This window comes from Astyanax mexicanus, chromosome 10, assembly GCF_023375975.1.
Source record: "Astyanax mexicanus isolate ESR-SI-001 chromosome 10, AstMex3_surface, whole genome shotgun sequence".
Taxonomy (NCBI): domain Eukaryota; kingdom Metazoa; phylum Chordata; class Actinopteri; order Characiformes; family Acestrorhamphidae; genus Astyanax; species Astyanax mexicanus.
In genome coordinates, this window is record NC_064417.1 from 51,611,130 (window position 1) to 51,635,324 (window position 24,195).

At 38.2% G+C, this 24,195-nt stretch overlaps 1 protein-coding gene across 2 annotated transcripts in view; it reads left to right on the plus strand.

The window, feature by feature from the left end:
- drp2 (dystrophin related protein 2) overlaps nucleotides 1-24,195 on the plus strand; it is a 277,743-nt gene that overhangs the window by 239,533 nt on the left and 14,015 nt on the right. Inside the window, exons 18-20 of one of the 2 annotated variants that reach the window (XM_049484130.1) lie at nucleotides 2,503-2,568; nucleotides 12,562-12,705; nucleotides 17,930-18,167. In XM_049484130.1, coding sequence (XP_049340087.1) covers nucleotides 2,503-2,568; nucleotides 12,562-12,705; nucleotides 17,930-18,167 — 448 coding nt within the window. Of the gene's footprint in view, nucleotides 1-2,502; nucleotides 2,569-7,507; nucleotides 7,926-12,561; nucleotides 12,706-17,929; nucleotides 18,168-24,195 lie in introns of those variants that run through there. The other variant, XM_049484131.1, reaches the window with a different exon arrangement.

Consider the following 24,195-nt stretch of genomic DNA (forward strand, 5'->3'; position numbering starts at 1 on the left):
TTATCAGACAGGTTCTATATAAACTATTTCTTGGTTCTGCAGGTCTGGCATTAATCAGGCTTGGTTGTGGTTAGTAGTGAAATTGAAATTTCCAAAAGAATGTGATTCAGCTCTGGAAAAAAATAAGTGACCACTTAAAAATTAGTTTCTTTGATTTTAGCTAATTTAAATCCCCTGCAACATAATCAAGAGGAAGATGGATGATCACAAGCCATCAAACCAAACTGAACTGCTTAAAGTTTTGCACCAGGAGTAAAGCAGCATAAAGTTATCCAAAAACAGTGTGTAAGACTGGTGGAGGAGAACATGATGCCGAGATGCATGAAAACTGTGATTAAAAAACACCAGGGTTATTCAACCAAATATTGATTTCTGAACTCTTAAAACATTATGAATATGAACTTGTTTTTTTTTTTTTTTTTTTGCATTATTTGAGGTCTGAAAGCTCTGCATCTTTTTTCTGCAAATAAATGCTCTTAATGACAATATTTTTATTTAGAATTTGGGAGAAATGTTGTCTGCAGTTTATAGAATAAAACAACAATGTTCATTTTACTCAAACATAAACCTATAAATAGCAAAATCAGAGAAACTGATTCAGAAACTGAATTGGTATCTTCATGTTTTTTTTCAGAGCTGTATATAGTAGTGGGACAGCTCTATGTTACTTAATATTGATCCTAGTAGTGTTACCACTATGATAGATGTTGGTGGATGGATGCAGCATTTTTTAAATAGAGTTTAATACTGTGAACGTGGTATCATCACATTTATAATTGATCATTATTAACCCAGTAATTCCATATTAGTGTCGAGTTCTATCTATTATATACAGTGATCTCCTGCAGCGCTCTCTGCTGCTGCTATAGGCTAACGACGCAGAGCACTTAGCACGTTTTATTAGCGTCTCTGTGGGAGTCTGCTCTGCCGCCGGTTCACAGAGTGTCCTGTCGACACTCTCAGGCTCTCGCTCTGCTAATGGTGATGCTCTCCGCGGTGCTGAACGACCTGCCGGTTAACCCTTCAGTGCCGGCTGTGGGATCAGGAGTGCATTAGTGTATCTGCTCATGCTGGAGACATGAAGCTCCATCTATTGATTTCCTGAAATCACACTTCTCTGACTGCTGAAGAGCATCTGTGAGGGCAGCACCAGTGATGGTGGTCTGTCAGATGTGGAGGGGTAACAAAGCTTGGTTGGTAATAAGTAATATGTGGTAAAATCATGTTATTCATTGTTGCCTCTGTAGATAAAATACGGCTCTATAATACAGCACTTTTAGCTGATGCTCCCAACAGGCTTACAATACTAATGATAGGGGCATAGCATTGACCATGCAAAGAAATAGCAATTTTTTATACCATTAACCTGATGAGAGCCAGTTTCATCATAACGTTTTTGATGGTCCTTCTTTTTTTACTTAGTAATATGGACTAGAACATTATTTAAATATTCACTATTCACTGTATACCTGTAACTCTACCTCTTCACTACTTTACTTTAACTGATGCTCTAAAACACTTTATTAGGAGACAAGAAATTCAAGTAATTAACTCTTGATGAGTTCAGCACAGCTGTTAACTGAAAGCCTGAATTCCAGGTGAGTTTACATCATAAAACTGACTGGAAAAAATCCAGCAAAGATGTGCAAAACTATATAAAAAAAAATATGCGCCCACGCATGTGAGTTATTGCAGAATGAACTTTTTAGAATTAAGGACATTTTGGCCAGTAAAACAACAACTATGGACAATAATACTGATTTCCAATCATTATCATTCATGCTGCTATAGCAATTTGCACTTGGACTTGGACTCAGTTGCTGTTACTTCCCTACTCCTATATTTTTGTGCATATATCTATCGTTTGTTTCACCTCATGTACCACATGTGATTTAAAATGACAATAAAATCTCCCTAAATCCTTGAATCATTAAACTGTCATCTAAGCAAGAAAATCTAAAACATATTCTGTTTAACACTTTTTTTGTATACTAGATAATTTCATATGTTTTTCTGCTATATAGTTTGCGTATAGACTTTAGTATTAATCTACAGTACAGAACATTTCTGAGCTCTGTGTGTGTCACTGTAGCTGGTTGATGTTATAAATGGTGATAAACTGAGAGTTGGGTTGGATACACTTCTCTATGGAGATGCCAGTTGTTGGTATTGTGTATATTCTGTATGCTGTATTTTACATGTGTATTATATAATGCATAACCCACCCCCCCAACACACACACACACACACACACACACACACTTCACTTTTCACACTGAGGCCTACTGTTTACTGCTGTGTCTTATTCTGTAGTCTAACACCCCCGTATTGACTATTGTGTGACTGACCTATATACAGAAATGTGTGTACGCTGCCATAATTTCCACCTCTCTCCTATTGTCTCTGCTTCTTATTCTGTCTCTTTTCTCTCTCTCTCTCTCTCTCTCTCTCTCTCTCTCTCTCTCTCTCTCCCTCTCCCTTTCTTTCTCTCTGCTCTGTCAGGCTGGCAGAAATGGAAAGCCAGAGTTGCTCCTTCTTCACTGACAGCCTCTCTCCTGATGAAAGTCTGTGAGTATGCAGCCTGTGCCACCCCCACACACTGAGATCTTTCATGACTGCCTGGGTCCTGTGTGTGCGAGAGTGTGTGTGTGCGAGAGTGTGTGAGTGTGTTGAGCTCACGTGTGTGTATACAGCAGTGTGTTTGTTTAAGGGGCAACCGGGCATTGCCACAAAAATTCTGAAAGATAATGAAAATGACCCGTGGCAACACGCCGCAGTCCCCTCCCTCCGTCATATAAAGTCTTTGTGATTAAGGCGAGTCATCCCGGGAATAAATAGAACAGGCTGTGCCCGTGACTCTCGCGCACTCTCGTGCACACTCGCGGAGGGTGGGGGTGAGCCGGGGCAGCATTGAAATGCCATGAAACACAGCGTTTGTGGGGATGTGTGCCGCTACAGGCCAACTGCAAGGGTGAGGGTGAGGGTGAGGGTGAGGGTGAGGGTGAGGGTGAGGTGGCTGCCTCGCGAGCATACATAAGTGAAATAAGGTCGAGCCCTCGCTAGGAAATAAAGGATTGCCCATAAAAGAGGTCAGCCTTTCTATCCGAGAGAGAGAGGGGGGGGGGGGCAGCTGATACTTTAATAAACTTCATCAAAATCCTTATATTTTAAACTAAACTAAAACTACACTCTAATCTAACTATTACTGAAAAGAAAACTCTTGTATGAATTGATTTGAAGTCTATACATGTAAAAATATGTGTGACGTAAATAAATAAAAAAAACAGGCCCTGGATAAATTTTGATGAAAGATGATGAATTCCATAAAGATTTATACGTTCTGGAAGTGTTTACATCTCAAATGATGACATTTTTGAGCATCTCAATGTCTTCTGGTATAAAGAAAATAATAGCTTGTCTCCTAGCATAACTTTGTTATAACAAGTGGAAAGAAACTGACAAAAAAAACAGAGGAAAAACACACCAAAATAAGCTGGGGTTCAAAGTTAGACACTTACAGTTCTATATTACCCATGGTGAGTTAAATTACTGCAGAGAGCAGCTGAGAGGAGTTTAAACAGGCTTCACTCCTTCATTAACATTACTAACATTAGCTAGCCTTAAGCTAAACAATTAGTTAAGTGTTAGAGAGGTACTGTACTCTGTCCACTTCCTTAAATTAAATGTGATATGTTATAACAGAGTTATAACAGACTTTATTCTTAGACAGTCATTTCAGGGAGGTATCTCCTTGAAAAAAGGTACAAAATACATACATGTATCTGAGAATCTCCTTAAAATAACATCCAGCATGTGAGAATGTTTCCTGTAATATACTTTTAATATTTTTAGTTTAATATAGGTACGTCAAGCTTTCAAAATCTACTGCAAATTATAATGCCTTGAGGCCTAAATGTTTAGCTCTCCTCACCAGTAGGAAGTACAAATAAAGGGCCTGACAAAAAATAATTGTGACTAATCAACTAATCGAACAAATAATCGTCAGATTAGTCGACTAAATACTAAAATTGTCAATAGTTGCAGGCCTAGTTAGCATTGTTAGCATTATCTCTGGTTAGAATTTGTTAGTATTATCTCTGGTTAGCATTCTTAGCATTATCTCTGGTTAGCATTCTTAGCATTATCTCTGGTTAGCATTGTTAGCAATGCCAGATGATAACTCTGTCCACATTCTAATGGAACAATAGAAATAAGCCCACTCCACAGCCAGAAGTTATAATATATAAGACAGCCTTACTAGATTCTGATCTTGTTGTTGTTGGTGAGACTTTCCCAACTTTTCAGAGCAGGAAATCCGACTTCCACTTGAAACGTCGAAAGTCCGACGTCTTTTCTGAGTTCAAACAGAATGCAGCATGAGCACAGAGCTTCTGTGCGGAAACACAACCTATCCACTGAAGTTTCGCTGCTGAAATTCTGACGTTACGTACACATTAATCTTTCTGATGTTCCTACCACTGCTAAAGCTCTGGGACATGAGGATTTCACTGCAAAACTGCTTTTATTGCAGAATTTCAGGTCCACGCTTGGCCTGAATAACTGCATTAATGCGTTGCAGAATGCACTCCACCAGTTTTTGATAAAGCGAAAGCAGGACAGCCGCCCACTTCCCTTTTATTAATGCAGCAGTGATCATCTTAGTGCATGTCGTTCCCAGTAAGCGTTTTTGGCCAACCTGCTCTTCTCTCAGCGGCGGGCTTCCATTTCCTCCTGGCGCTGCATCCAGTCGATTTTATAATTGTCCGTTACACATTTGACCTAAATGGCACCTTCTACTCATCCGCTTTCTCTGGCTCTGACTGTTACGTCATGCCATTTTCCACTGTCTCAATGTGGAATATGTCCCGATTCTTGTTTTATTATTGTTATTATTACCAAATGAACCCTTTCTGGCATGTTTTAGTGAGTAAATAAATCAAAATATCTTTAAATGGTCAAATGCATGTTGGCATATTTAACCTATGATGTTATTTCAATTGCAAAAATGTAAAAGTGATATTTTCCTTAATAATTGCCACATGGCTATGGTTCCTGAAAGGACTGCTACACTCCAGATGAACTGTCAAACCCATTTCTACCCCTGATTTTATTTTGGATAGTGTACCTCCTGGTGAGAGATCTTGTCTGCAAGACATGCCTCTACGATGCCTCAGACTTAAAGAGGGGGCGCATAAAATTTTACTAAAAGTAAAAGGCTGGTTGTTTCAGTGAATTTCCCACCATCTACTCCATTAATCAGTCAGCCACTGTCGCCTTTATTTGCAGTGATGTCTTAAACAAGAAACCTGAACTAATACAGACTGGAACTGTCATCTTTAGCAAAAAAATACAGTTATTGAGTTCTGTTGGGGAATCTACAACTGTTGGGTTTGAGTATGGAAACCTTTTGGTGAGAACAGAACACTACCCCAACAAACTGCTGGTGAGATAAATAATCTGGGGACCATCTCGAACGACAATCTGTCACTCCTAGTAGTAATACGAGGGACACTAACAGCTCAGTGATATGTGCAGAATGTCCTGCAGCTTCCAGGTGGCATTTTTCAGCAGGATAATGCTCGCCCACACACTGCAAGGGTTTCCCAGTTATGTCTTCACCAGATTGCAGCACTTCCTTGGCCTTCGAATTGCCAGATTTATCGTCAGTCGAGCATTTAGCTGCAGCATCTGTTGGTAAAGTGCTGCAGGATGCCATACGGAACCTGTATGCTTTTAAACCCAACCATCTCAATCCCATCCTGTACAGTACATACTACAAAGAGCCTCTTTTCAGCTGTACCAATTAGCAGTTTTCCCCAATATTAACCTATCCGTTAACTCTAATCAGACATGTATTTGAGTAAAATTATTTAAAGTACTTTATCAAAAAAAGTGACTTGAGTAGAAGTTAAAATGTTCTTTAAGCACTTTGCACTTAAGTGGAAGTACTAAATTATTCAGCATTTTTGTTGTTTAGTATTGCGAGTAATTTATTTTAAAATGTAGTACTAAAGTACAGAAAGTAAAAGTACAGTACTGTGTTATTAGTGTAATTATTACAGAAAGCAGAGGAAAGTTAGCAGTGCTAAAGGCAGAACGGGAGCAGCGACGTCATCTTATAAGATCAGCTTTATCTCTTGATTCTCCTTAATAATGAGCAGCATCATCAAACCAGGGGACAGTGCAGAACATCTACCGCTCTGACTTTAGTGATAATGTGGGTTTGAAATGATTTCTAACATTTTTATGATTATAACGAGTAACGATGCAATAAATATATCAGAGTAAAAGTATTAAACTCGTTCAAAAATATGTAGTGAAGTAAAAGTGGAAGTAGGAAAAAATAAATAATATTCCAGTAGAGTACAGATACAGCATTTGAGTACTTAAGTACAGAAGTGAAGTAAAAATAATACTCCAGTAGATACAGATACAGCATTTTAGTACTTAAGTACAGTACAGAAGTAAAAATAATACTTCAGTTGATACCGATACAGCATTTTAGTACTTAAGTACAGTAGTGAAGTAAAAATAATACTCCAGTAGATACAGATACAGCATTTTAGTACCTAAGTACAGTAGTGAAGTAAAAATAATACTCCAGTAAAGACATATACAGTATTTTAATACTTAAGTACAATAGTGAAGTAAAAATAATACTCCAGTAGATACAGATACAGCATTTTAATACTTAAGTACAGTAGTGAAGTAAAAATAATACTCCAGTAAAGACATATACAGTATTTTAATACTTAAGTACAGTACTGAAATAAAAATAGTACTCCAGTAGATACAGATACAGCATTTTAGTACTTAAGTACAGTAGTGAAGTAAAAATAATACTCCAGTAGATACAGATACAGCATTTTAGTACTTAAGTACAGTAGTGTATTAAAAATAATACTCCGGCAGAGTACACATACATTATTTTAGTACTTAAGTACAGTATTGAAGTAAAAATAATACTCCAGTAGATACAGATACGGTATTTAAGTACTTAAGTACAGTAGTGATATAAAAAATAATACTCTGGTAGATACAGATACGGTATTTAAGTACTTAAGTACAGTAGTGAAGTAAAAATAATACTCCAGTAGATATAGATACGGTATTTAAGTACTTAAGTACAGTAGTTAAGTAAAAATAATACTCCAGTAAAGTATAGATACAGCATTTTAGAACTTAAGTATAGTAGTGAAGTAGTTTCTTTCTTACTATACATCTCTGATTCTAATATTGGAATCGATTACATATACTGTATCATAATTAGTCACATGTTTAAAGCCTCACACTGAGTGCACATCCACAGAAAATAAGTGTGCAATATGTCCATTGTTTAATTGTAAAGGGTAACTGTGTTGGTTGACTTTAATTCCGAGTGGAGTCTTGCCCGCGTTGTGGGTTAATGTGATGCTGTGCTGACCTTGTCTCTCACTAGCTTAGTTGGCTTCTGTGTGTGTGTTTGTGTGTGTGCTCCTGCTCTGTTTACACAAGCATGCTGTTACAGCTCAGTGTCTGTGCGGTGTGTGAATGCGTCGCCCTGCTCTGTATTCAAGCTTCAGCTCGGCTTTGCTCAGTTAAACCTGTGGATCTGTGCCTGAGCTCTGCTTTCTCAGCGCAGAACTACAGTAGCGGCTATACGACGCAGCTGCGTGTGTGTGTGTGTGTGTGTGTGTGTGTGTATTAGGGTTGCAGCGATAACTGGTTTTACGGTATGCCACGTTACGAAAATGCACGGTTATTTTTTGCTGATTACTTTTGGTATTACCGCCACATTTAAACACACAGTAGAGAAACACACTTAAACACACACAGTGGAGTAACCAATAGCATAGCTAACAGCAAGAGTTGCTGTGCTACCCAGTACAGTGCCCTCAGCCTGTCACCAACCATCAGTGAGTAATCCAGCTTTGGAAAAACTTTTTTTTAAAAGTTAGCATTGCAACTGACAAGCTCCAAGCCTGCTGAGGCTTCAACACTGCGAAGGCCAGCTCCTGTGTCTGTTAGCATTGTGTCTAGCCTGCTATTTTAGGCTTAATAAAGCTGCATGACCTACAGACATAATACACTGTACCATAGAAAACTCCAGTGCCCCTGGCCTGTCAGTAAGTATTAGCGAGTAATCCAGCTTAGAAAAACAGTTATATATATATATGTATATATATATATATACATATATATATATGCTTTATTATTATTATTATTATTATTTATTTTATTTTTTTAGTGTTCGAACTACCAAGACCAAATTCGGCAAGGTCCTAAAACTCGCAGTTTCACAGTTTCTTACATCAAAGCAACCACAGAGCAGCACCTGAGCAACTACCTAGCAACCACCAAGGATATTATTGCAACACCTTAGCAGCCACTTAGCAACCCCTTATGGATAATATAGCAACACCTTAGCAACCACCTAGCAACCACTGAGCAACCACCAAGGATACTGTAGTAAGACCTTAGCAACCACATAGCAACCCCACCAAGGATACAAAGACCAAATTTGGCAAGGTTCTAAATCTCGTAGTTTCACAGTTTCTAACATCATAGCAACCGCAGAGCAGCACCTGAGCAACTACCTAGCAACCCCAAGGACATTGTTGCAACACCTTAGCAGCCACTTAGCAACCCCTTATAGATAAAATAGCAACACCCTAGCAACCACTGAGCAACCACCAAGGATACTGTAGTAAGACCTTAGCAACCACATAGCAACCCTACCATGGATACAAAGACCAAATTTGGCAAGGTCCTAAAACTCATAGTTTTACAGTTTCTAACATCATAGCAACACCTAAGCAACTACGTAGCAACCACCAAGGATATTGTTGCCACACCTTAGCAGTCACTTAGCAACCCCTTATGGATAATATAGCAACACCCTAGCAACCACTTAGCAACCACTGAGTGACCATCAAGGATACTGTAGTAAGACCTTAGCAGCCACGTAGCAACCCCCCCATGGATACAAAGACCAAATTTGGCAAGGTCCTAAAACTCATAGTTTCTAACATCATAGCAACCACCTAGCAACACTTGAGCAACCACGATCAGCCACCAAGCATACTGTAGCAAGACCTTAGCAACCTTTTTGCAACGCTCATGGATAATATAGCAACACCCTAGCAACCACCTAGCAACCGCTGAGAAACCACCAAGGATACTGTAGTAAGACCTTATCAACAACATAGCACCCCCCCCCACACACACACAGTTTCTAACATCATAGCAACCACCTATCAACACCTCAGCAACTACCTAGCAACCACCAAGGATACTGTTGCAAGACCTTGGCAACCACCTAGCAACACCTTAGCAACCATCTTGCAACCACTTAGAGCATTGTACCATGACCGTAGCATCCGGTGGGAATGCACTTTTCAGGTTACTACTATTATTATTGTGATCCTGTAAATTTTAAAAGGGGAAATATTGTCCTTTAATGAAACCGTGGTGTTTCTGATGTGGTTTATTATACTGTGAGGATCTCACGCCGCTGCAGCCCTCGTGTACCTGTGTGTTATATTCAGATATTCAGAGGCTCACTCCGCTCAGTGTGAAGCCTCCAGACGTCTGTTTGCATTTCCTCATTGGGTCTGGTCCAGATGCTGCCGATAGCTTTGATCTGGCTCACAGTTTTGTCATTAAAGCGCTTGCGTCAAACAGCATCAAAGCTGCAGGTATGCCCCCTGCTGCGCTGCTGCGCTGCTGCGTGAGGTACGAGGTGTGGAGGCAGGAGGATGCTCAGACAGAGCTGCAGATTTTTAAGCTGTAATTTTCCTCATCAGCAGCAGCAGCAGCACAGAGTTTCAGCCGGATCAAAGCACTGCGCATGCAGAGCTGACGTGTGCTCATGCTAACCTGTGCTCATGCTAACCTGTGCTCATGCTAACCTGTGCTCATGCTAACCTGTGCTCATGCTACTCCATGCATTTCTGTGTGTGTGTTAGTGATGTGTGTGTTCTTGTGTTTGATTGAATGTAAAGTTTTGTGTATGTGTGTGTTCTTGTGTATGATGGAGTGTAAGTGTGTGTGTGTGTGTTAGGGGTTTGTGTGTTCTTGTGTTTGATTGAAGGTAAAGTTTGTGTGTGTGTTCTTGTGTATCACTATAATTTCTGCAATTTTGACGATAATGCTAATAAACAATATTTTACCCTATTAAATGCTTATATTGTACTAGCCTGCTTAAAGGATATAATTATTATTTGCTTAACAAACATATTAATTGAAAGGCATTTTTTTTTTATTTACGTTACACAAAAAACATTAAAATCATATTAAACAGTGCACGTACTGTGTGTACGTATTTAAATGCAAATTAAAGAATCAGTGTTAAATCAGCAAATTAAAATTATATAATTATTATATATAATATATATATATAATAAATAAATATATATATATATATATATATATATATATATATATATATATATATATATATATATATTAGTGGTGTGAGTCAGTAAACCAATAACTGTATTAATCACCTTCCCTGGATTTGTTGGATGGATTTTATATCTCATAAGTCTTTAAAAACTTGGTATATTGTCCAGCCCTAATTAGCATACTCGATAATGTAAGCTCACACATCGTTAAAGAAACAATTAGGATGTTATCATTGGCGAGATTTATTTTACAAAAACATTAAATCATCAGGGTAATTTTAGGGTAATGTTTAATGAATTAGTGGTGAAACAAATAACTATTAATCACCTTGATATTCTGTGATTATTCATGATTAAAATCATGATTAAATTTATTTTAATGCTGGTATTTTCCTCAATTTGTTGAAGTGATCTTATATATCGTATGAAAATATATCGATAAGTCTTAAAAACTTGATATATTGTTCAGCCCTAATTTGCATACTTCATCATGTAAGCTCATACAACGTTAAAACAGCAATTAGGATGTTATTATGGGCTCTGTGTGTGTGTGTGTGTTCTTGTGTATGATTGGCTGTAAGAGGGTGTGTCTGTGTGTTTCCTACTCAAGACTGTGTATGTGTGTACTACCTGTCCATGACTTTGTGTGTAACTCTTGTATGTGCAGAGTAAAGGTTGTGTACAGTGCTGATGGAACAGAACGTTTTGTGAACATTAATTATATACTTTTATATACAGTGTCAAGAATATGTATGTGAACATTAAGTCATTAAGGGGAGGACAAATCTGAGCCATATTGGTGTCAATTGGTGTATATTCCTGTAATATTACGCCACAACCTCGGTCCACATGCTTCTCTCACTTTTAGTGCTGGGTCTGTATCTCTCAGCTTGTCCAGAAATGTGTGTCCTTTACACTCCAAGAGCAAGCGATACTAATTCTTCCTCAATGTTACTTTAAGTGTTGTCTAGGTTTATTTAAATGTATGTGGCTATGTTTTGTTAGAGGAAATACAGACTATACTGTAGTATATACAGCTCTGGACAATTTTACCAAATTGAAAACCTCAATAATCAAGAGGAAGATGGATGATCAAAAGCCATCAAACCACCAAACTGAACTGCTTGATTTTTTGCACCAGGAGTAAAGCAGCATAAAGTTATCCAAAAGCAGTGTGTAAGACTGGTGGAGGAGAACATGCATGAAAACTGTGATTAAAAAACAGGGTTATTCCACCAAATATTGATTTCTGAACTCTTAAAACTGTATGAATATAAACTTGTTTTCTTTGCATTATTTGTCAATTTTAGTTCATTTAGATGGCTTTCTTGGTTATGGTTAGCACTTACAGACGTATTTGTTGATGGAAAAAAATGGATATATATTTGTTAAAAATATTTGTTAGAAAACCTTTAGAAAATGTAATATGTGTTCTTAAGAACCTGTAATTGAATGGTAAAAGTTTTTATCCTATTATTTATGCACTATAGTTGTCGGAAAAGAAGATAATGTTAAATATTGTTGATGCTAAGGGGCTCACATTCTCATTAAAAGTAAAAGTTTACCTATTTTTCCTGGCAGAGATATTTGATTATTTGAGATTGCATCATTTTTTCTCTGTACAAAATATAAAAAGCTAAATATTTGTGGTATTTGATTCATTTGCTTATCTGTATTTTGTAAGCATAGTTCCTAATTCCTAAATGTATATAGAAATTTGTGTTCACAAACTTTCTAGCAGCACTGTATATATGCTTTATTGGGCATACATGCATATGTATGCCTGTACGCACTGTAATGAGGTCTGGGATTTTGGATAGAAGTAGAATTCTGCCTATAGAGTCCAATTAGAGCCAACTTTAACTCCAACACAGTTCTGAACTTGAACTGTAGTGGGTTTATAGCTTGGGTTTGGGTTCAGTACTCAACTCATCCCAAACCCAACGCTTTCATGTTGGCCGAAGCCCAGCTCCTACAGCTGGGTCCCTCAGGTTCAGAATAATGGGTTACGCTCTGAAGCGCGTGTGGCTGTGCTGCTGTTGGCTGGCGCATGCTTCCCTCTGGCTGCACCGGGCGCATGCGGGCGCGGCGTGCCCTGTGGAGCGGGGGTGTGTATGCGCTGTGGCTGTGGCTCTGGCGGCTCAGTGTGCATTGTCTCCTATGCGGCGGGACTCAGGGATGAAGATCAGTACCTCCTGCGTCACTCCAGCCCCGCCCTGGAACAGGACTCTCCGCCCGGGCCACACCTCCTCGCCCACCTCGACTGCCACAACAAGGAGGAGCTGCAGCAAACGCTGGCGCGGCTGGAGAACGAGAACAGGTGAGGGTGCACATCATGTTAATTTTGTTTATTAGGCTTTAATAGTCACCTTTCCATCCTAATGTTTTGGAAATGTATGCACAATGAAATATGTTTTTCTACTCACTAAAGTAATGCAAAAAAATGTGCAGCTTGATTTAGGCCGTCAGTGTGTCTTTGCTGTCATAACGACAGGAAAAGTACACCTTGCACATCTCAAAACATACAAAAGGCAGGTACTAATTCTCTTAATTTGTCATGGGTGTCACTTGTCTTTAATTCCCTTGAAGAGTCAGGTGCGCTCTGACTTTGCACTGTGACGGATTGCTATTTCAACGGCGCTTTTCAGCAGAAGAAACTGACCTTCTCATACATTCTGTTTAGTGTTGATGTAAAAGCTCTGGGAAGTGTCTGTGTGTGTATATAATGACCAGGGGTTTGTGCATTGGGTGTGCGCCAAGATAGCAATGAACATATGTCTACGTTGTATTCAGGCAGTGGTGCACCTGTGTTTTCTACTGATAGCAAGAGAGCAATATGCCAAAAATTTACCGGAACACACCTCATATCCAAATAAACCAATAAACCAATCAGCGTGTCACTTGCCTATAATTCCCTTTAAGAGTCAGGTGTGCTTTGACTTTGGCGGATTGCTATTTTAATGCTGCAGCTACCTGGACGTGTCCAACGCTTTTCAGCAGAGGAAACTGACCAAAGGAGCTAGCACCTGTGTTTTCCATTACCAAGATAGCAATACTCCAAAAATTTACCTGAATGTGGAATTGAGAGTATAAGGTGTATATGGTAGCAGGGTTTCATGTAAATAATCGTTTTGACAAGATGGGGCTGGCGATTTACTGGTTCTTGGTTCCACAGGGTTTGAGGTGTAGTGTTGTGTGCTTCTTTGTAGTGTAGTTACATATATAACCAACAGATGGCGCTTCGTGGTCTCATCGTGATGTCGGGGTGCCATTTGTTGTCAATTATAAACATTTGCGTCATTTAAATAGCAACAGTGCTTGTGAATATATCTACGCAGGTTTGGCATGGTGGCCTGGAAATGAGGTGTGTTCCGCTAAATTTCTGGCATATTACTATCTTGGCAACGGAAAACACAGGTGCACCACTGACTGAATACAACCTAGACAGATGTCAACAGCCAGACGTTCATTGCTATCTTGGCGCACACCCAATGCACATAGACCCCCGCTCATTACACACACATAGATGTGCAGCAGTGCATAAACCCAACTTTTACATAATCGATAAACAGCATGAACGAGCAGGACACATCCAGGTAGCTGCACCGTTAAAATAGCAATCCGCCAAAGTCAGAGATCACCTGGCTCTTAAAGGGTTAGCTAGGGCAAGCTAATTGGTTTATGTCATGTAACACACAAAACACACCCATGATTAATTAAGAAAATTAGGCATGACTTTAACTTTTCCCGTCATTATGATAGCAAAGACACACTGACATGCCCTAAATCAAGCTGCCCGGTGCATGGTTGACAACTTGCATATAGATCACTAAAATAGGGCCCTGAGAGTTGAGAGGTGCATCTACCAAAAATTTGAAATACCATCAAAAAGTAAAAAAAATATATATATTAAAATATGTAAAACTATCTGAGTTACTGAGTTTTGGGTTTTTTATTAGCTGTAAGCCATAATCATCATCAACTTAAATATAATTAAAAAAAACTCTCTCTCTGTTTAATTAATCTCTAAAATATAAGTTTTACTTTGCACCAGTGAATCTATTATAACTTTTAAGCAACAGAAACATTAAATATTTTTATTTGTTTTATAAATGTTTAACATTAGTGAAGAGGTGAGAAAGAGGAAGCAGACAATAGCATACTATTATTTATAATTTAAAACAGAAAACATACAAATTTCAAGATACAAATATTACTAAAGGACCATGAAAAAAGAGCATATAAATCAGATAACTCAAGAAGCTACAAAATCCTAGATAGACTCCTGGATATAATTTCAATCTGTTATCAGTTATGTACATCTAAGAAAAGACTAATGTTTTTTTTAATGGTCGGCTGGTATCACTGCTCTCTCAACATCTTGTATAAAAAGCCTAATTTTCTAAATCTTTAAAGAGAGATCTGAACCTGGAACAGCAGGAAAATGAAACCTTTCCACAACCACTTAATTCTTCACCACGGGCCATCGCCATCCATAAGACTCATTTACATTTCCCGCCTCGTTTTCCTGTTATAAACTCTGATCTTTAAGCCCTGGGTCGGTTCCAGCCTCACTTTGCTACGTGCAAATAATCGGTTAATAAAGCAGGATTAATTACCGATGTCCTCGGGGCATCTGCAACCTTAACCCACTTCATAAATCTACATTTACTGCTGCCGTGTGTGGTGGGTGGCCTGTGTGTGTGATTGCCGTCTCTATTTAAACCCTGTTACTTTCATCATAAAGAGTAAAGAGGGGGTACAGGGCTGTGGGTACAGATACACTTCCTGTTCTGTAAATGGAACATCACACTGTTTTCTCTTTAACATTATTAAATTTTATTGCAGTGTTTTCCCTTAAAATGGCTCTTAAAACTTTAAACTAATTCTAAATGAGTTATTTGAAAGCGCTAATTTAATCAGTACTTCCAGGCAAAATCAGTATGGGTTGTGTACATTTCTGTAAAGAAAAGCTATGCATTAAATTGCACATCAATCCATGATTCGTATGGAGTTTCTGTGTGTGAAAACAAACCAGTGATAATAAGCCCCTCCCTCAAAAAAGCCCAGAATCCGTATTGGGTATAAACTCATTTATTTGGAACATTCTTAGACACATTTCTCTATTCTGCTTGTTTTAATGCTGCTCCTATTTACAGTAGCCAATGCCATCTGAAGGTTATTCAAATAACTGTTCACTCTAAACCCCAATAAGTTCATTTAACTAAACAAAAATAGGTGACACTGATTACTAAAACTTATTCAAAGTAACTAAATTTTAGTTGTCTTAGTTTTTTTAGTTAAACATTCTATATTATGTAGGTTTAAATAAGTTATTTTAAGTTACACTAACTGACTTTTTTAAGTGAAAGAAACCTTCTTAATTTACAATAATTAAACTTTTTTTTTGAGTTGGACATGTCCAGATAGCTGCGCCATTAAAATAGCAATCCGCCAAAGTCAGAGCTCACCTGACTCTTAAAGGGAATGATGAGCAAGTGACACTCTGATTGATTGGTTTATTTCACATTCCACCAAAAATGAACCACACCTATGATTGATTAAGAGAATTGATACATGCATTTTGTGCATTTTTAGCTGTGCAAGCTGTACTTTTCCCGTTGTTGCGATAGCAAAGACACACTGACACACCCACAATCAAACAGCATGGTGCACAGTTGTTGGCTCACCTATAGATCACTAGAATAGGGCCCTCAGAGTCGAGTCAGTGTCTCAAACAGAATTTAAACCCATTCTAAATGCTGTGTAATCCAAGACTAGGCTTGGAAATTGCCCCAAAAACAAGTACATTAACAAAAAACATATGTATGTGGGTGTGTTGGCGTGTCTTTGCTATCGTAACGGCGGGAAAAGTACACCTTGCTCAACTCATTGGAAGATAAATGAAGCCTAAGCCATCATGCTGCAGCACCACATCACAGACAGTCCTAATCATTTGGAATATTTTGTAAAAAGAAAGAAATAAAGAAAGAATTAGTTTTTTACCAAATGGTTTTTACCAAATCTCAAAACTCTCTCCTGCTGATTCACCAGAAAATTCCCTCGTTTTTATTATCTGACGCTTTGTGGCGCAGGAAGACAATGTCCCACACACACTGCCAACACAAACACAGAACACACACTCCGTCAGGAGGAAACCTTAGACGGGCCAACTCAATCTGTGGATTAAAACTCAATCAAGCATGCGATTCACTTTACTGAGGAGGAAACTTGAGCTCAAAAACAAACAGCAGCTAAAACTGGCGAGGGCAGAACCCTGGCACAGCAGCGCAGAACATCAGACCCACAGAGAGAGTGAGAGAGAGAGAGAGAGAGAGAGAGGGGGGGGGAATTGATTTACAGCCCTGATGAGTTTTTCTGCAACTTTATATTAAATTGTACAAAATATACTTATTGAGTGCTGACAGAACACAGAAAAGTGCTGTATAAATCACTGATTGTTAAGAATTTGTATAAAACATTAAAAAAAAAAAAGGTTTTAAATCTAAAATAAAAAATAAAGAAATATTTCATAAAATAGGTGTATTTTAAGTTTTGACTGCTTTGTTTTGTCAACACTGCCTTGCATTTTTGGTATATACAATATATACAATAAGAGACGACTTTCTTTGATTTTACCAAATTGAAAACCTCTGGAATATAATCAAGAGGAAGATGGATGATCACAAACCATCAAACCACCAAACTGAACTGCTTGAATTTTTGCGCCAGGAGTAAAGCAGCATAAAGTTATCCAAAAGCAGTGTGTAAGACTGGTGGAGGAGAACATGATGCCAAGATGCATGAACAAAAACTGTGATTAAAAACCAGGGTTATTCCACCAAATATTGATTTCTGAATTCTTAAAACTTTATGAATATGAACTTGTTTTCTTTGCATTATTTGAGGTCTGAAAGCTCTGCATCTTTTTTGTTATTTCAGCCATTTCCTATTTTCTGCCAATAAATGCTCTAAATGACAATATTTTTATTTGCAATTTGGGAGAAATGTTGTCTGTAGTTTATAGAATAAAACAATGTTTATTTTACTCAAACATAAACCTATAAATAGATTTCAGAGCTGTATATGTGCTGTAATGATGAATGTTCACTTTTGTTAATTTTTATGCTCTTTGACGTGTACTCTTTTAAAAGATCTAACATCATACAATGTATATTTTAAGCCTAAATAGAGAAAAAGGTGGGTTTTTTTTTTTCCTAATTTAACAAACATATTTTTAGATTAAAAGAGACTATTACTTTATTAACTCAACAGCACTGAAGAAACTGTATTGTAAGTGAAAAAAATGTAATCGGAACATCCCTAGAAAGCAGTGCTCTCATATTTCTTCCTTCACTCGAGTATAATTAGAGTCTGAGGGGGTTAAGAGTTTTGACTTTGCCGTCGCAGGATTATAGAGGGCAGTAAATTTCTTTATGACGGATAAAGTGCGGTGCAGATATTGATGATGTGATGGTAATGGGGGGTGGAGGTGATGATGGTGGTGCTGTAGACAGTGATGGTGATGTCTTTATGTCTGGCAGGATGCTGCAGGGCGAGTACCGGCGGCTGAAGTGGAAGCACGAGGAGGCGGCGGCAGCTCCGCAGCTGGTGGAGGGCGGCGCGGGATCGCCGGCGGGTCAGCAGGACGAGGAGCTCCTGGCCGAAGCTCGAGTCCTGCGGCAGCACAAGACCCGCCTGGAGACCCGCATGCAGATCCTGGAGGACCACAACAAGCAGCTGGAGTCGCAGCTCTGCCGGCTCCGGGAGCTGCTGCTGCAGGTGGGTGCTTATCGCTTTCGTTTGCGATATTTAATCAATCAATCAATAAATCAACCTTTATTTCCACTCGATAAATACATTGAGGGTAACCCTCATTTTCAATGCAGCCGAGCATATATAAAATTAAAGGGATTGAAAAATAAGTTTAAATTATGAAAACAAGCAAAGAATGTAAGATTTAATTAAGAAGAAATTAAATAATTCAAAATATAATGAGACAGGCTACAATGTAAAACAATAAAACAAAGAGATCAATAAATAATTTAGTAGAATAATAAAAGATAAACACAAAGATGTAAAGGACTAAAATAAAAAAAAAATAAATGATGGAATTAAAAAAATAATAAGTTTAAAAAGTATAAAAAATAAAAGGAACAACTAAATAAAATAAAAAGTTAAAAGGCCAAAAGTAAAACCAGTAATAAAACAAATAAAAGGGTGAAATGAAAAAAATAAGTAAATAAATAAAAGGGCTAAAAGGTAAAAAAAAAAAAAAAAAGGTAAGGTAAAAAAATATATAAAAATTAGATAAATAAAAGTCAAGACAATTAAAATAAATAAAAAGTAAAAGAAAAAGCTAAACTAAAACACTTACAGGCTGTCTGAAGGTGGTTAAATATTAAAAGTTTAAAATGATTTAGTGACACCAGTGAGCTGAGATTTAGAGTTTTAGGGTTTCACAGTAGAGCTTAGATCGGGCCCAAAAAATCCGACCCGACCCAGCCCGAGCCATAAACTGGCTGTTTTCGGGCTGTTTGAATGAGTGAAATATAATCAGAATTATGTTAATTAACACTGTAGCATAGAACTATTATTTAATTAAAATGATTTTTAAGATTTTCATTTTTATTATAGTATAATTTTATTTTGTTTTTATTTTTTCTCCTACAGTAAGTTTTAATTTGTTTTTAGGGTGGGCTTGCTAGTTTTTATTAGTTTTCACACATCTCATCAGAGAGATCAATCTAAGAAACGTGAGCGAGAAAGAGAGAGAGAGAGAGAGAGAGATTTGCGTGTTCTGGTGTATGAGCTACTCACAGGTAAAGGTTCTCACACACTGTATCTCCTGTTTCTCTTTCATCTCCTCGCGTTCATATTGTAATCCCATACATAGTTCTGCAGTGTTTTCTGTCGTTATTTAGCGATTAGCGTGAGCACTTTAAACGAGAACAAACGCCACAGACCACGAGGTGCCGCGCGCTGCCGCTGCTGTGCCGTATCCGACTCCCTGCTGAATCTGACTCCGCTTCACAAAACGATTTCGGGTGAATTCTAGCTCACTGCTGTTCTGTAGCTAAAAGCAGATTTTATCAGTACAAACTCTAGGAACCTGTAGAACCTCCATACCCAGCTCTCTCAATCTCATCTCATATCCAGACTAGAGGAACCAGCAGTGTCTAAGCTAGAGCCTCTTTTCTATTACAGTACACTTTTCCCCAATTATAAATGATTGATATCACTTACATATCATATTTATTACATACTCTACATCACACATATACTAAATATTTTACAGGTTTCACAAGTTTTCAGTGTATTTGGAATTTTTGTGCCATTTAATCAGTTTTATAGCTTAAATGTGTTTGTTTTGCTATTTAAAGGAAATAGTAGACAATAGAGAATTTTAAAAGTTATTGAACAGATGCTAAGGCTAAGTTAGCTCAGCTATCGTTACTATCCTACTATCCTAGCCCTGTACAGCTAGCTCGTCTCTTTCAGCTGGAAAACTTTGGATATTTAATAAAGTATACTGAGTAATAGTATTATTGTATTGTATTGTATTAAGAAATCACGTTCATATTACGTACATCACACACATGTGAAGCTTCATTCCATTCCAGCAGCTCATTTTTGGTGCACTATGTTTTTGCCAGCGAGTGTATTTTCCCCCTCATTTGAATAAATGCAATATTTAAAACATTAAAGAACTTAAACAGGGCGAATAGGGAGCATATGCAAATGCTAATGCAGGATGAGAAGGACAGACTGGCTGAAGGTACGTGGAAATGAAGGAGCTTAGGGAACAAACAGAGCCTTTCTGAAGACAGAGAGAGGGAGGAAAAGAGGGAGGGAGGGTTTCTAAGGCTGCAGGCGGAGAGTGGGAGGATGAGGGGATGGAGGAGGGATGGCGGAAGGAGGGGAGGCATTAGAGGCAGCCTTGATGTTTCTCACGCAGGGCAGCAGAATGGAAGGGTAATGTCTCGGGTAATGTGTGGGCAGATTTGGGTCTAGTAGAGGTGGAGAGATGGAGAGAAAGAAAGAAATAACTCGGGTGATGGTTAAAAGAGTGGCTAGAAAAAAGGCAGACTCACAAGTCAAGGTGATTTGCAAAGGCATGTTTTGGCTGGAAACTTTTGGCTGAAACCGAACAAAATAAAACATCTGGGCGAAGGCTGAATACCAAAAACTGAACATGGTTTTGGTTTTTCACAGGTTTTCATTATATTAGCCATTATTGTACTTTTTCATAAATGACGCCTTATATTAGTGCTGGGAGATTTTCATGATTAATTCTGTTACTTTGAATTACAGTTTAAATGCTATTTTCAAAATGAAGTAATCACGATTTTACATCTTTACATACAGACATTTAATCTTTTTAATCTAAAATATCCAAAAACACTACTAATTTCTGAAGTGTTTATCCGTCTTACCTTGGTTACCTGCACCTCCCAAAGACCAATTTTCTAAATAGACCATATTTGCTAAACATTTGTACCAAAAAAAAGTTCCAGGACTGCTCCAGCACTGCTCCACACCTATATTTATCTAGAAATGAATCCTAGCATTTCTAAAAACTGCTGCATCGTCGCTCTCCGATGAGGATCTGTGATTCATTGTGGAAAAAAGTAATAATCTCTCTTTCAAAGTTTCTTCTGTGACTCGTTTATATTGTTATTTCTCAATTTCCAGTAACAAACCCACATTCTGAAGTATAATCCAGTGTCTATCTGTGTGTGAGTTTCTCCTCAGTTGTGTAGATACAGGTAAACCTATTTCTGAACCATTATTTTGTATCTGTAGTTTGATTTTTAGTAGGGAGGAAAAATATTGAATATCGAAAATCAGATTAGGCCATAATCGCCCAGCCCTACCCTATATGTATGTTTGTCTTGCTTTTCAAAGACAAAAATAGACCTCAGATAGATCTCAGCTATCAGTACTATCCTATCCCTGTACAGCTCGTCAGTCGTTTCAGTTTACAGTGCCGCAAAAATGAATTCCCTCCTTTTTGTATGTGTGTAAGTTATGTTTTTTTTTTTTTTGAGATTATCAAACAAACCTTAATATCAGACATATTATGGTTTCATTTATTAATGGAAAAAACACTCCAGTCCAATATGGTCATATGTGAAAAGGTTATTTCTAAAGGAGACCACTGTGAGAGCTATTATTTACAAATAGAGAAAACTTGGAACACTGGTGAACCTTCCCAGGAGTGACAAGCCTAATGAATTTACTCCAAAGGGGCATGAACAACTCATCCAGGAGGACACAAAAGAACCCAGAACAAACATTTAAAGAACTGCAGGTCCCACTCGCCTCAGTTAAGGTCAAAAATGGTCTCCATGGGAGACCTTAGATTCAGGCATACTTGCAACAAGACGATGACAGTGTTTAAACTACACCCACAGTGTTAACTGTTAAAAGTACAGATTGAGTAATATAATATACTCAAGTGGTTGAAGGAGCTAAATATAAAACATCCACCAAAACTTCCATTTTACCTCTCTGTGGTGGGAAACCAACATCAGAGCATCCTAACCCAGAGAAATGGCTTGGAAAAAGCTTATTAAGCTCCAGTGAAGCGAGAGTGTTGCTGTTTTTCAGGCTTTTAGGTTAGCACTTAGGCTAACGTCACACCTGTCAGCCTCACAGCATCCATCACCTCCACTTCACCGGAGCTTCATAACCAAGCAGGTGCTCTCTATTGGAAGGTGATTGTGGATTTCAATTGTAAGTAAAACAGTTTGTCACTTTTTACCGAGAGATATTAAGCTGTGATATAAATGAGTAAGTAGCTGTTGGAATGTTAGCATAGTTATGGTTAGCATGGCTAACCTTATAGCAGTAGGTACTGCAGACTTTTTCACTTTTAATATGATGCCAGAAACTGAATATAAAACATGACCACCATTAGTGCTGGGCGGTATGGCCAAAAATCTCACTATATATTTTATATATATATATATTTTTATTTATTTATTTATTTATTTTTTCTCATGACTGGGCTATAATATAGGTTTGTGAATTACTCTGTTATAATATAATATAATGTTAAACACTAAGGCTTTGAATTAAGGCTTTGACTAGCATTGGGTTTACTTTGTATCACAAAATATATACACAATATATGAAGAAATCAGACTTTATTATCAGAAAAATAGCTGAAGAATGTGAACAATAGACCTTAACAAATAGATACGCTAACAGATTTAACACGGCTCCCTTTACAGACTTAAATATTTTAATAAATAGTTACATAAACACTATAAACAACTCTAAATTACTCAATGTTTAAGTATTTAAAACGATAATTCTCAAAAGTTCAATTGCACAAGTTGGATACAAGTGTAATATCAATTTATTATATGTTATTCCTGAAGCCATTAGAGGCATTACAGTATTTCTCCAGTTAACCAATATATTCAAATCATCCTTCAAGCTACAGTATTAATATATTTAAAAGGGCCGTAGTTACTGCTGTATTTTACTGGTATAAAAACACTCATACAGTAGAAACAGCAGCAGGAGCTGTTCTGATTTCTCTGCAGGGCGAAACTAGACCAGCGTTTGACTCTATTCTTTGACGATTCCAGAGACTGTAAAAAAAGATGGACGCCGTGTCTCCGTTCCCATTCATTCAATGAAAATGAAGCCAAAATCTTCCGCCATGTTGGCCATCCTGAAACCCGATTCTGCGCAGTAGAGACCAGAGGAGAGAGAAAGACTGTGGAGAGACAGCCTACTCATTTAAATAACCCCGCCCCTCAGAGCTGCCTCGCGGTCACAGACTGCAGAGTGGGGCGGAGCGGAGCTGACGGTCTGTTATTGGTCCCGCCCATAACCAGCCCTTTTACAATAACCACACCTTTTTTGAATAGAGCTGAATAACCTTCTTAAAAACGAATTCTGTGGGGATATAAAAATGTGACGATATAAGCAGAGGTTACACTAGCTGATACATTTAAATAAAGGAGGTAGAATTACAGTATATGGGAAAAAAACGTGATTGAAAGTTGTTCTGTTTTGCCATTGAAACCTATGGGGGTGGGTGGAGTTACACAGCTTTCTGAAACCGAACAGCAGGGGGCGCCCGACCTGTGGTGGCTTCACTTTTGAGAGACGATGCTCTGTCCAGCTATATACAGTCTATGGACGATTCTGTTCCACACGGCGCTCCGCAGCGCCCTCTAGTGGTGTGGTGGTATGAGAGAAAAGCATACCGGTTCAAGTTCACCCCACGGTATACTGAATAAACCAGTCTACTACCAAGCACTAACCACCATAAACAAGACAAAACTGTGAATTGCTGCTCAACAGCATCACTTTCCAGGCTACAGACTACTCTACCTTCTGAATTCTTCCACTGCTCTTCTGTGCTTCTGTCGTTAGCACTGCAAACTTGTGAATTTTGCTTCAAACAGTATTTGAGTTTGTGCAATGAACTCTGCAAGACACGTCCAGAGCACCTAATTAAAGGTGGGCAGGCAGGTATAGAAAGTGGTAAATTAAGGTGGATATGAGAGAAGCGATGGAAGGAAGGAAAGAGAGAGAGATAATTTATTGAAATCATCAGCGTGAAGACAGATTGTGGAGGGATTGAAGGTGCGTGATTTCTGAGGCTGTGAAAGAAAGGAGCAGATGGAAAGAGCAGCCGAGGATAAACGGAGGATTCCGTCGCCCCGGGGGAAGAAACGAGGAGAAGGCGAGCAGGTGAAAGTAGAGGATACAGAACCTGCAGTTCGGCTGGGAGAAGAGGAAGAGGCGAGGGGGGGCAGAGAGATAGTCCAGGAAGCGAGAGAGC